Source organism: Rissa tridactyla, chromosome 2, assembly GCF_028500815.1.
Source record: "Rissa tridactyla isolate bRisTri1 chromosome 2, bRisTri1.patW.cur.20221130, whole genome shotgun sequence".
NCBI classification, from domain to species: domain Eukaryota; kingdom Metazoa; phylum Chordata; class Aves; order Charadriiformes; family Laridae; genus Rissa; species Rissa tridactyla.
Window position 1 is genome coordinate 118,111,713 of NC_071467.1, and position 12,570 is coordinate 118,124,282.

General features: G+C 47.5%; 1 protein-coding gene across 1 annotated transcript in view; it reads right to left on the reverse strand.

The window, feature by feature from the left end:
• Nucleotides 1–11,980: 11,980 nt before the first annotated feature.
• Nucleotides 11,981–12,570, reverse strand: part of TMC2 (transmembrane channel like 2) — a 34,667-nt gene continuing 34,077 nt past the window's right edge. Inside the window, exon 20 of the mRNA XM_054190581.1 lies at nucleotides 11,981–12,231. Coding sequence (XP_054046556.1) covers nucleotides 11,981–12,231 — 251 coding nt within the window. The remainder of the gene's footprint in view (nucleotides 12,232–12,570) is intronic.

Genomic DNA, 12,570 nt, shown 5'->3' on the forward strand with positions numbered 1-12,570 from the left:
GAATCCCTCTGGAGAAATGAGCTGATGAAGAGTCCTCTTTGCTAATACGCTGCTATGTGATCCATGAATCTCATGCATGAGATGCGTGGTTTCTAATTCCCTCCCTAATTTATGTGCCCCCACTGTTCACAGGTGTTCCTTTTTTTTCCTCTCCAGTCATTTCTTTGCCCAAACAATTGCATGATATTTTTAGTACCACAGTATTGGTGTAGGATTACGTAAAAGCTTTTCTTTTACAGGAAGCAAAGGGCTTTATGCACAGTCGAACGGACTCGGCTCTGTTTGCTTAAGTCCAGGCTGGAGAAATCTTCCACTCTCTCCACCTGTAGGCTGGGGGAGAGTGAGCGAGTGGCTGCGTGGGGATTAGTTGCTGGCTGGGGTTAAACCATGACACCTGCCACCCCGCAATAAACACCTTGGGCGTGGTCTTGCTATGTACCATCTTATCCACAACTGTGTTTTTTTGAATGGCTTGCCTCCTGGGACATCGATTCCTGAAGCTGTTTTTATTTGCTCTTTTAACACTTGTATTTTTAAGAATACTCACTGCCATTTCTCTACTGTCCAAATTTGAAAGTGTGTCATTATACCTATTCCTGTATACATTCATCCGTCACTGATGAATAAAACTACATAATGAAGATACTTTTTTGTTTTAGTTTCCTCTGTAGCTGAAAGAACATACATTTTCTAGGCTTCTGCATGTGGTTCGACTTGATCTTAAAGGTCCCTCCCGACGTAGACAATTCTATGTTTTCAACCTCAGTTTATGAAGTTCCTAAAGCGTGAGTTTACCTAGTGTGTCTCTTTTTGGGTTGAGTCACGCAGCTTACTCTTCATTTTCAGTCTTGCCAGTGACTCTTGGGCAGATCAAGGGGTACCACAGCAGACGTGCATCTAGCACAGACCACCTTTCAGCAGCATCGTCCACCCACCACCCTTACTGTGGGGGCTTGGGTTTTTAACAGCAGGCAGCTCAGAAGAAGAAGAAGCATATGATATGGGCTGGAGTTGGAAGCTGAGGACTGAAAAAATTAACCTTTCAGGTGTTCGAAGGGACTATACACCTACGCACCCTATATGGAGGTTAGGTTTTGATGTAGGGTTATGCAAAGCAGGGAGCTCAGCATGGAAAGAAGGGTGGCATGTTGCACAATTCGGAGCTGGTCTGCCACAAGGACAGTTGTGTCAAAGGCTGGTACGAACTTTTGCCATAACCACGCGCACCAGCACTGCTCATTCCTGCACCGTGGGTGGAAAACCCACGGTGCGGCCGTAAAATTTCTTTATTATCACTTGTAAAGCTGAATTTGTTAGCATCGCCCAAGAAGCTGGTTCTGGTCCCAGAGGCTGTTTGACAGCTCACCTCTGGAAAGCTGAGGGGATGCTGAGGGTGAAGGAGACAGCCTGGATATTGGGTCTGAACTGGGTCAGGACGACCATAGCAGCCTTTTGCCACTCAGACGTAGGCACGTTAACAAAAAAGTGGCTTTCTAGGGGCAGGCAAACACCCGAGCGTCGCCCCTGCCTCTCAGGTTTCAGGTGGATGACGGTGATGGGTTGCCCATCTGCAAAACGCGAGGTTGTGGATCATTCCCAAAACCCCGGTAGATGGGGCTGTTATCCCTGGTTTGTCCGCGTTTCGGCTGCTGCTGGCGGCCTGGCTGGAGAGATGAAGAGGGCGGACACCAGGGCGGGGGAAGGATGGTCAAAAGCTGCTTTGTAAGCACACCTGGGCCTTTTGGGATGACTCCCTGTGGTGAAAGAGATCGCCTGCCCCTCCTAAATATCCCAGCTGCTATTCAGTGCTGTAGGAGAGACTTAATACCATTGCAAATCCCCTGGCTACGGGGACTAGTGGAGAAGCATCTTCAGCACCAGCCTCCATCTCTTGGCGTTGGAGCTGGTCCAGCCGGCACTTGCCCTGCCTGCCCTGTTGATTTTTCACTTCCCTTTAGCAGGATGGTGCCCTCTTACAGGGAACATAATACAGTTTTTGTAAAAAAAAAACCCCAAACCTACTGTTTTTCTATATGTGTCTGAGTGTTAAACTTGTCTCCGAGCTCAGCTGCAAACCTTGATCTTGCTTTTGGATTTCCCTAAGGGAGCAAGTGTGGGATGCTGCTGGCTTCCAGTGCAGAGAAACACAGTGCTCTTACTTGAAGATGCTTTGGAAATTTTCTAGCTCGTCCTGCTTGGTTTATTGCTTCCAGCATTTCTAGAGTGACTTGTCTTCTCCCTAGTACTCCCAAAGCTCACAGGTATACAATTCCCTGCACCTGTTGGCTTTGCTTAAATAGAGAAAAAATAAGCAGCACATGTAAAGAGGGAATCGGAGTGTGTACCATTTTCCCTCACTTGTTATTTTGCTCTTAGACACTTTAATTTGAGAGGGAAGATGTATCCAAAAAAAAAAAAAGCAACAAACACCACCTCTTCTCTTTCCACAGCATTTTTTCTGGAGGCTCCTTTAAGCCACACACCTGCTCCCAGCTGGGTAAGGTCTTACGAGCTCCAGGTGCCAGGGGTTGGAGGTCTCCTCCCCTCTGCTCACAAGGACTGGTGTGGGGTAGGAGTGAGTATGCTGTTGGCTTTTCTTCTTGGCTTTGTAAGGCAAACCCGCTTTGTCTGAATATTGCAAGCAGCCTCAGGAACCTCCATCAGCTCCTTCAGGGGGGCTGAGAAGTCTAGCAACTAGTTTTTCTGATTTCAAGGGTTCAACCCTTTGAAAAGTTTTGAGGTTACTTTTAAGGCTTGATTTTTCTTTCCCTAAGCGCGGCTTGGATTCCTCCTAGACTTCTAGGGTATTCCTGCACCTTGTTTTAAATTTTATTTTACTTCTGTGAAAGCTGTGTAGTTTTGTTTCAAAATGAGAACTGGGATTTCTCAAACCATACCTTGAATATAGAAGCAGGAACTTCATTAAAACATCAAATCTGAGACTTGCGATATAAAATGCTGCAAGTTATCAACATTGCATGGTGCCCAGGTGGAATGAGCACTCTGTGGAGTTGTCCTTTTGCAATGGCAGGTCGGTCTGGGCTGGGTCTGCTTCCCTGGGATCCAGAAGGTGGAGGTTGCTCTGCTCAGGTAAGTGTCAAGTCTTTGCATTTATTTAATTTTTATTTTAAACCTTGGGAGTCTGTTCTTCTACCATTACAAGAAGAGTAGATTGACCTTCCCTTCTAGTGTCCATTTGGTAGGCACGTGTGTTAGAGCAGCGCATCTCCCATCTGGCTGCGTGTGATTCCACGTGTGTCCCGGGACGCGAGGGCTGCTGTAAGGCTCTGCTGTCTTCTGGGACTGTGGCTTTGTGATTAGTGACTCTTGGGGCTCTTCTGCTAATAAGATAATTGCAACACAAAATATGGAGGATGACAATGAGTGCCGCCTCTGGGGCATTGTAAGACAGAGGGGAATAGTGTAGGGACCAGGCGCAGAGCAGCCATCTCTTTCCTTGCTGAGGCTGGGGTGAGCTTAGCTGTCATGGGAGCTGCTCGGGCAACGTGTTGCTAGTACCATAGGGACCCCTGCGGCAAGCGTGTGCTTGGTACATCTTCCTGGGATGGGTGAGGTTTAATGGAGGCTGCCTAGGTGCAGAGCCTCCATGTCCCACCTCTCCAGTGCTGGTGGAGTGTGTTTCTCGTGGGGTAGATTTGGGATTACTGCAGGGGCAAGGAGATCTGTCCCACTGTGTTGGTGTTTGTGGACCTGTTTAGGGCATCCCTGGCAATAGGGGCTCTGAGCTTCAGGCTGGTGGCTTGTTGTCCCCCAAAACACCCTGAGGCTCCCTTCTCACCTGCAGCCAGGTGGAGCAATTTAAAAAGACATTATTTTCATTCATCCCTCATTATTCCCTCTGAAGGCGAGGCCGGGATGCGCCAGGAAAGGGGCACCGTGCCATCTGCGGGCGGCTTGTGGCTGCCAATGCATCAGCGCTGGCTCCCCTTCACCCAAGGAGGATAATAACCTGAAATGCAATTAGTAAATGAACCGTGTCTAAGAGGGGTTGAATCAGCACCTGGTTGGGATGTCCTCTTGGCCAAGAGGTGCATAATTTGGTGACAGGTGGGAGGGAGCCAGGGCTGCCTGTCCCCAGGCAGGCTGTGCCGAGGGGATGGTAGCTGTGTGGCAGGCTGGAAGGAAGAGGATCAGGTTGTGCCCGTGAGGTCTTGCTGCGTTTCTTGTTGGAGTGGGAATGCAGAGATGAGAGCTTTGCATGCTGCCCGCGCCAAAGTCCAACCCAAAACCCCCTATTCTAGCTACATGCAACCCACCTATATTTTTAGATGGGTATTTGTTTCTTCTTCTGGACTTTACATTGGAGGAGTGCTGTAAGCAATGTATGTCTGTTTCATCCCTGATGAAGTGATGGTTCTGGCTGTTTGGTGGATAACAGATTCAAATACAATATTTGGCTTTTACTTCGGTGGCACCTTGGCAGCAATGCATACCCAGGTGGAGACTTGTCCTGTTCCAGGAGAGCTACATCAGCCCTTCAGAGCCAGCAAAAGGTCTTTAAAGCTACTTACCACCCATGTTACCGGCATTGAGGGGATGTAAGTGGCTGAAAGGGCATGTGCAAGACGTTTGGCTTTCCCTGGAGATGGGTTACAGCAGACTTCCACTGCTTCTGCGTGAGGGAACTGGCTCTGTCTCCATAGGTCAATGCTCAGGGCAATGCAAAGGCAGAGGTTTCCCCACTGCTGGCTCTCTGCTGCTGTGGCAGAAGCCCATCCTATGCAGGGACAAAGGCAGATGTGTGGAAAATTGAGCAGGAGCCGCGGAGAGCTTCCGAGGCTGAGCTGAGCTGCAGCTGCTTGTAAGGGAAAGCTTGCCAGTGGCTCATTAGTTATATCTGCATATGCAGTGTTCAAATGTTTCCGCAGCCTTCTCCTCCAAAAAGTGCTGGGCTTCCTGGGAAGCAGTAGCTCGGTTTGGTGGGGCCCTCTGCAAAATCCCTGCAGCCCTTGGGGCCGTTCCCCCGCCGCAGCAGCTGCTGGTGGAGCTGGGGACCCCAAGCTGCAGTGGTGCTGCTGGGATGGCAGAGAAGCTCCGCTTCGTGTTCAGGCAGTGGTCGTACAGCTGTGCCCAAGCTGCTGTAGGAAAGTGCTCCGGCTAATGAGGAAGGCATGTTTTTTATTATGGTTTTGCTTATTTTTTTTCTCTCTGCCTGGCCCTGAGTCCTTTCAGTACCTGATTTAAATAAATCTGATAATAACCTTCATATTTTGAAGATCCTAAACATCTGCTTAGGCACTGAATTACTTACTGCAGCTGCTATGCAAAAAAAAGTCCCATATTTGTCAAATGTTTCTTAATTAGAGGAAGGTTAGGATCGGTAGCCTTTTGCAGGTTCACCTAAACAGATTTGCTTTGAAGGAGGGAAAATGGAGAAAGGGGGAGGAAACAGCTGCTTGGGATGTTTCTGTAGCTGCTGTTCCCCAGTAAAATGGGGTTACTAACTCATTTTTAACAATGTTCCACCTACTGCTAACCTAATCTGCACGTTTCATCCCTGTTATGGTTTGCCCATCCTCGAGCAGTCCTGGTAACAGTGCTATGGCACTGTGGTTGTTTTTATTTTATCTTCAACTGAGCTCAAGTTATTTTTATTTTTTTTTTCTCCCTCCCACATTGCTTGGAGTGAGATGGCATTGGCATCTTCTGCAAGCATAGCTTGCTTCCCACCAGAGAAGCTCCCCTTGCCTCTATTCCTGCTTTAACATCCTACAGCTGTTTCCTTGCAAAAAATTTTTCATTGCGTGTATGCAGCAGCAGTGGTGGGTGCAGTGCATACCCCCGTGCTGGCCCTGAGGGGCACGTGGGGCTGCTGAATTTCTAACCCATCCACTTGCTACACCTGGAGCCAAACCCTCATGATTTCCCAGCTCTGTGAGCTGGGTTAAATGACATTAAATCCTGCTCAGATTCCCTTGGGCATGAGCCTCTGGGGGCTCTTGTGTCCAGCTGGTGCTCTTCTGCCTGGGTCTGGTTCCCAGGAGGTGGGGGAGACCCTCTGTGGTCGCTGCTCTACCACCTTCGGGTGGCTTTTGCCCATCTGGTCTTTTCGTGGGGTTTTGATGCTGATACACGCGCACTCAGCTTTTGCCTACTGGGAAATGGCATCTCTCCGTCTGTCCTTGGGTAGCTGTGGGATCTCCTCCCTCTGCCTGCATGCTGCCACGGGAGGATGCTCGGCTCACCGGCTGCAAATGCATCCCCTCGCCTCAGTGCTTTTCAGTTTTGCTGTGAATCATGAAGGAGTGGTGCAGAAGACAGTATCAATCCTGAAACATTTCAAAATCCGCTCATCTCTATCTCAGTGCCTGTGTGGATACGTGCAGACCATGTTCTGACATGCGGGCGCTTACTGGCCTCTGTTTGCTGAGTGCATGGAGGAGAAGGGTATTCCTGGGTAGCACGTTGTGGTACCAATTTAAGATTTAGAGGCCGTGTTCACTGCTGGTTTTGCATGTCTATAGGTGGCTGAGTTGGACCCAGGAGTTGTGTCCTGTGATTGGAAATGAATGATTGCAGCAAAGTCAAGCCTTCCCCCGTCAGCTTGCCGCAGCATAGCGTTGTGTTGGTGTAGTCAACATGATGCTGGATTGAGGTTCAGCAATGACGACTATGCTGTGTGAGAAACAGGCCAGGACCTAGAAATCCTTGGTTTCCAGAGATGCCTTTTTCCCCCCCTAGGGAAAAACTGTGTTTGAGCATTTCTGAGCTATAAAGCCTTGGCTGCCGATGAAACCGGGCTGCCACCTGCCAAAGGACAAGCTGCTGCCTTGGCGTTTAGGCAAGCGGCAAGAAAAGCGTGACAGAGGGGGGAAAAAAATCCCCACGGCTGTCAGGCCAGAGAGCTGATAACATTGCATGCAGCATGAATCAAAATGGGGGGATCACTCCTTAAAGCCTTTCGGTAAGCACTTCGTGCTTTTGTCAGGACATCGCTGCTTTGAAGAGACGTGGTTTAAACATGCAGTGGGGTCAGGCTTCAAAGGTCTGCATCTGACCTGCTTCAGTGGCAGCAAAAGCACCTGATATATAGTCACGGAGAGGTGTCCAGGCGTGCTGGGGTGCAGAGAGGTGGGTGGCCTGCTGGGGTCAAGTGAGACATCCTTGTTACCAATACAGGCTGGGGGATGAGGTGATAGAGAGTAGCCCTGCGGAAAAGGGCTTGGGGGTACTGGTGGATGAAAAGCTGGACATGAGCCAACAATGTGTGTTTGCAGCCCAGAAGGCCAATCGCGTCCTGGGCTGCATCAAAAGAACAGCAGCCAGCAGGTCAAGAGAGGTGATTCTCCCCCTCTACTCTGCTCTCGTGAGACCCCACCTGGAGTACTGTGTCCAGCTCTGGGACCCTCAGTACAAGAAGGACATGGACCTGTTGGAGCGGGTCCAGAGGAGGGCCACAAGGATGATCAAAGGGCTGGAGCACCTCTCCTGTGAGGACAGGCTGAGAGAGCTGGGGTTGTTCAGCCTGGAGAAGAGAAGGCTCCGGGGAGACCTTATAGTGGCCTTCCAGTAAGTACCTGAAGGGGGCCTACAAGAAAGCTGGGGAGGGGCCGTTTGCAAGGGCATGTAGCGATAGGACGAGGGGCAATGGTTTTAAACTAGAGCAGAGTAGGTTTAGATTAGACATTAGGAAGAAGTTCTTTACAATGAGGGTGGTGAGACACTGGAACAGGTTGCCGAGAGAGGTGGTGGAGGCCCCATCCCTGGAGACATTCAAGGCCAGGCTTGATGAGGCTCTGAGCAACCTGATCTAGTTGAAGAAGTCCCTGCTCACTGCAGCGGGGTTGGACTAGGTGACCTTTAAAGGTCCCTTCCAACCCAATACGTTCTATGATTAGATCGAGTCTTAGTGCATCTTCACCAGCGTGGAAGCCATTGTGGTGCTCCTGGCACTGTCAGAGGCCCTGCTCGACTGGGTGTGCTGCGTAGCGTGCTTTATGGGGTGGGATAAGCTGCAAAAATACCGGTCTCTATCACTGGGAAGTTTCTCTGTGCATGACAAACGGCTGTCAGTTGTCTTCCTCACCTGGATTTGTCAGAGAAGGTGTCTCCGAGGGTGCTGGTGCACCTCATGGCTCCTGCTCCTGTGGTGGCTGTTGCAGTGTGTAGAGCCTTTTTTTTTTTTTTTTGGTTGAGTGATTTCTTTAGCTTTAACATGCAGAGGACATCTCTCCTTGGTATCTTGAAAGACACCAAAAATCTCTCCCCACAACACTGGTTAGTTAGCTGGTATGAAGAAACCCTTCTCCCCCTGCCACGAGCAGTGCTGTGCAACATTTCTCTCATTGGAAAGCTTCATATAAGCAACCTGAAAATACAGGCTCAAATGTTTTGAAGTTCTCTTTTGGAAGAAACTTATTTTCCTTCTGGAGTGAAAAGCTGATTTTTTTTTTTTTTTTTTTTCTGCTTTGGAGAAACCAAGGCCCTAGTATTGTTGTCCTGAATGCAAAAATCAGTGTACTCTTTGCATGGTACATGAGATATTTGGATCACTTTTCTGGCTTTATGAGCAAACCTGTTTTGTAGTGTCTACTATTTTCTGTTCATTATGAGTTCAGAAAGCAGTTTATCTCGCACCACGGCCGAGCACAGTATGAGGGAAACGGTTGAATGGTATTCTTTACCCTAAGAGAAGTGTGCACGCTGGCATCCCTTTCACAGTTTGTGTTTAGCCACATGTGTTTTGAAAAATTGCCTTTTTGAATTTTACTTTTTATTTTGTTGATATTCCTGTTCATCAGCAGCGCTGAGCAGGTGCTCAATCTTTCTATGCTCTGTCTGGCCATGCAAACTAAAAACTGATGCCCATGAGAGCTGCCTGTTTAAAAACAAGCCTTCGGTGAGAAGAATAATAAAAGAATTAAGCTGAGGTATTTCCTTGTTTTTTACCAAAACCTTTTGGATGCAGCATTTGAGCTAGTGGCAATAGAAGATGTGAAAAATTTGCAATGCAGAGGGCTTTTCCAGTCATGTATGAATGCAAACTGTGTGCTGTGTGAGATGTTACTAAGAGGCTCCCACTACACTCCACTGAGATTTTCTTTTTTTTTTTTTTTTCTTTCCTCTTGAAGTTAGTCTGAGCCCCAGAGGAAGCTTGGGATGCTTTCAGTCTTTCAATAAATGTCAGGGGAGGAGGGGTGGAAAAAAAAAAAATTAAAATCAATGCTGAATTCTCAGGCAAGTACATATTGCAGTTCCTAACAATAGAAAAATAGGGATGAAACCAAACACTACTGAATGCTCCTGGGAGTTTGTGAGGTTTAACCTCCAGTTGCATGTGAGTAACTGGTAAATAGGCTCAAAACTCAGAGAGCCAAATAATAATGTCAGTCAATATGAAGACCAAGGATCGGCATTTTTACACCCTTCACAACTGGTGTGCTCTAACGGGGGACCCCGTTGTGAATTGGACTTGGTGAAGAAAGTTGTGACTGGTCTGCAGAAATTGTTGTCTAGCTGATACCATCGCCCTTGTATCCTGAAGCCTCCGAGCTTGCAAAAGACATTGATCAATGGGTGAACCTAATGTATTGTAATTAGAGGTGACCAAACCTTAAAAAGATTAATTAGCTAATGGGCAGTTGTGTGCTCCAGAGATGATTAAATTCTTTGTAATGCTCAGTATTATTGCAGGTCTCGGGGGCCTGATTCAGAGAGCATGGAAATCCTGGAATAGTTACTCGGTGTCCATGTAAGTCTGCTTCAGCTTCTCAGGTTTTGAAAACCTGTCTGGAGTTCTCTATGGCTTCTTTGTAATGTTTCTTATTGCCCTTATATTCCTTGTGCAAATAAATAAATCGATGTATTTTCCACTTTTCTTTCACGTGTGCACACACATGGGCACGTGCACATTTACAGCCCCTTTCTGTTTTCTAGCAGAGGTGAGTGAGATCTGAAGCTATGTTTCCCCTTTACAAATCATGTGATAATGTGAGATGAGGAGCTAAGAGGAGGGAAATCCTATTCCTTGTTATGCATCCATTCCCTAAGATACTGGAGTCTGCAGGGCAGACTGGCTGGGCTGAAATCAGGGCACTGGGTTGTTTCTGTGACGTCCTCCTGGATTAGCAGGCTGGCAAAACCTTCCCCAGTGCTTTCTGACCAATATTTTCTATGGACACCCATGGAGAAGGATGGGGGACAACAGCGTCTGTCTCCTGAAAAAAGGCCTTCTCTTGTCTGACTTTTCTCCAGTTCAATGACTGGGTATCTCTGCAGATGGAGGTGTCAGGAGAGGCAACTGCAGCTGTGTTGCACCAACAACTCTTGCAGAGAAGAGGCAAGACAAGACTTTATTTGTGAGACCTGGCTCCGAGGAATGTCCTTCCAAGACTAGGAAACAAATCTGATGAGCAGCTTCCCACGTGGAGGCTCCCTGGGAGAATGACCAACCCTGATTATTGCAGCATGCCTGGGAACAGCCAAACCGCCAGGGACAGCTATTTCTACAAATATCTAATTGACTTTTCTGTATTTGAAGGCAAAATGCAATGATTTCATTTTTGACGAAATTCTGGATTCTCCTTTTATTTGGCTCTCACTTGTGTCTCCTGGAAGTACTTCTCTAGGGTTCTGGTCTGTGTTATAAAGCACAGACATCAAAAAACGAGCTACGTCTCTACAAGTAAGCGCAGCACAACGTTTAAGCTCTTAATTCCTACAGGGAATTTAAAAGCTTAAATACTTTTGTTGGTTTGGACTTGAAAAAGGGAATCCTTTTCCGTGTTGCTTCACATTCTATCTAACTGGACCCCTTTGCCCCGTTCCTCCAAGGTGGAAATTCCTATGCTGAAGGTCAAATGCTCTGTGCTCTGTCAAGCCATAGAGGAGAAATAAGTTACTAAGTTTCCTGTCCTGAACATATTTGCATTTAGTGGGAAAATGCAAGGTGAGAACTTTTTAGTCCCAAATGTCTCAGCTGTAGTGGAATTGTTGCAAGCTGTATTTATGGATTTGTTTTTACTGATGAACATGAGTTTATTTTTCACGGAAATTTTTAAGAACACCACCACATATGTGAACATCAGATCTAAGGTGGCTGGGATGGGATTGTGTCAAAAAAAGGAACAAATTTAGGCGTAAAAGAGCAGGACAACCCAGAGAAGACCTGCCATGGAGTCCTGGGAAGTCCTAGGTCTTAGCTCTGCAGATGTGGAAGATATGATGCTTAAATTGCACCAAAAATTTCTAACTAATTATAATTGGAAACTAGGCCAAAGCACTTTTAGTCTCTCAATTGTGCTGGGTGGTGTTCCAAATTAGAAGTCTTAGGGATTGAAATAATGGTGCAATAACTGTTGACAGACTACGAAAAGAGGAGCAGAACGGGAGCTCGGGGAAAGCGGTAGTGAGATACGCAGTGGGGCTCAAACAAAAAAGATGAACATTTGGAGGTGGTAGGCTGAAGGAAATACAGCTGACAAAACCTCCTCCTGTGCTGGCCTAGGAGGAGTGCTCTACTCCTAGTATTGGCTGCTGTGCAGCTGGGAAGGGATGCTTAACGTTTTAAAAAGAATTCTTAATTCCCCACGTTGAGGGACAGGAAAAAAAAACCCACAATACCACCTTTGTTGAAATGCTAGGTAAACTCATGCTACTTTTTATTAACTAAAGAAGCCTTTGAAGGGGAACACAAGTGGTCGTGCCAGAGCGAGCTCACCGTGCCGCTGTTTGTGGCCACAGGGCTGCCTTCTGCATGTAGTAATTTAGCAATGCCATGGCTGACTTTTCATCCTGATCTCCTCCTTTCTCCTTCATGATCAAAATCAGCACGGCTATTAAGGGTTTCAACTGCAAAGTATTTCTAAACAAAGCTGATTTAGACAGAGCCAGTGTCGGATAGATAGAGCCAGTCACGAGTGGATGCCCAACATACAGTAATCATTTCCTACTAAAACTACGATAGCTCATGCAGCACCTCTATTTTTAATATCAAACAGGACAAACATCGCTGAGTTTATCAAGCAGGATGTGAGTAGCGTGGCTGTCCTCTCCCTCTTCCATGGACTGGTCCCGTTGGGTGTCCCCTTGGCCTGGGCTGGCCAGGGTAGGGTGGTCGGACACCCAGTGTCGGTGGCTGTGTAACGAACACGTGCGGCGGTGGGGCGAATGCTGCTCCTCTCCCACCAGTCATGGGGCTGCCATCCAGGGCTGCTGTTTTGCGTTGTTTCCCGGTAGGGCTGGTTTTATTAGGCGACTCTATTTTCTTGTCTAGAGCAAAGATTATGAATGTTATTTTCTTGAGAGCAAACACTGCTTGCCTTCCTCTCCCCAGTGGCTGCTGTTTCTTCTGCATTGCAATAACCCAAGTGTCTGGGGATTTGTGTTTGAGTGAAGAAAGCATAAATAAGACTGTTAGCCCCTGGCCAACAGCCAGTACGTGCCTCTGCTGCCCGAGTCCTCTCTGCAGGTTCTTACTGATGCATTTATAAGAGATGATAGTCCTACCAGCCATGCTGGTACTCATCTAGGCTTGTGAGCACCATGAGTAATTGGTGATTTTAGTCTCTATTTTCAATGGACCCATAATGCTGCCATCGCTATTTCCAT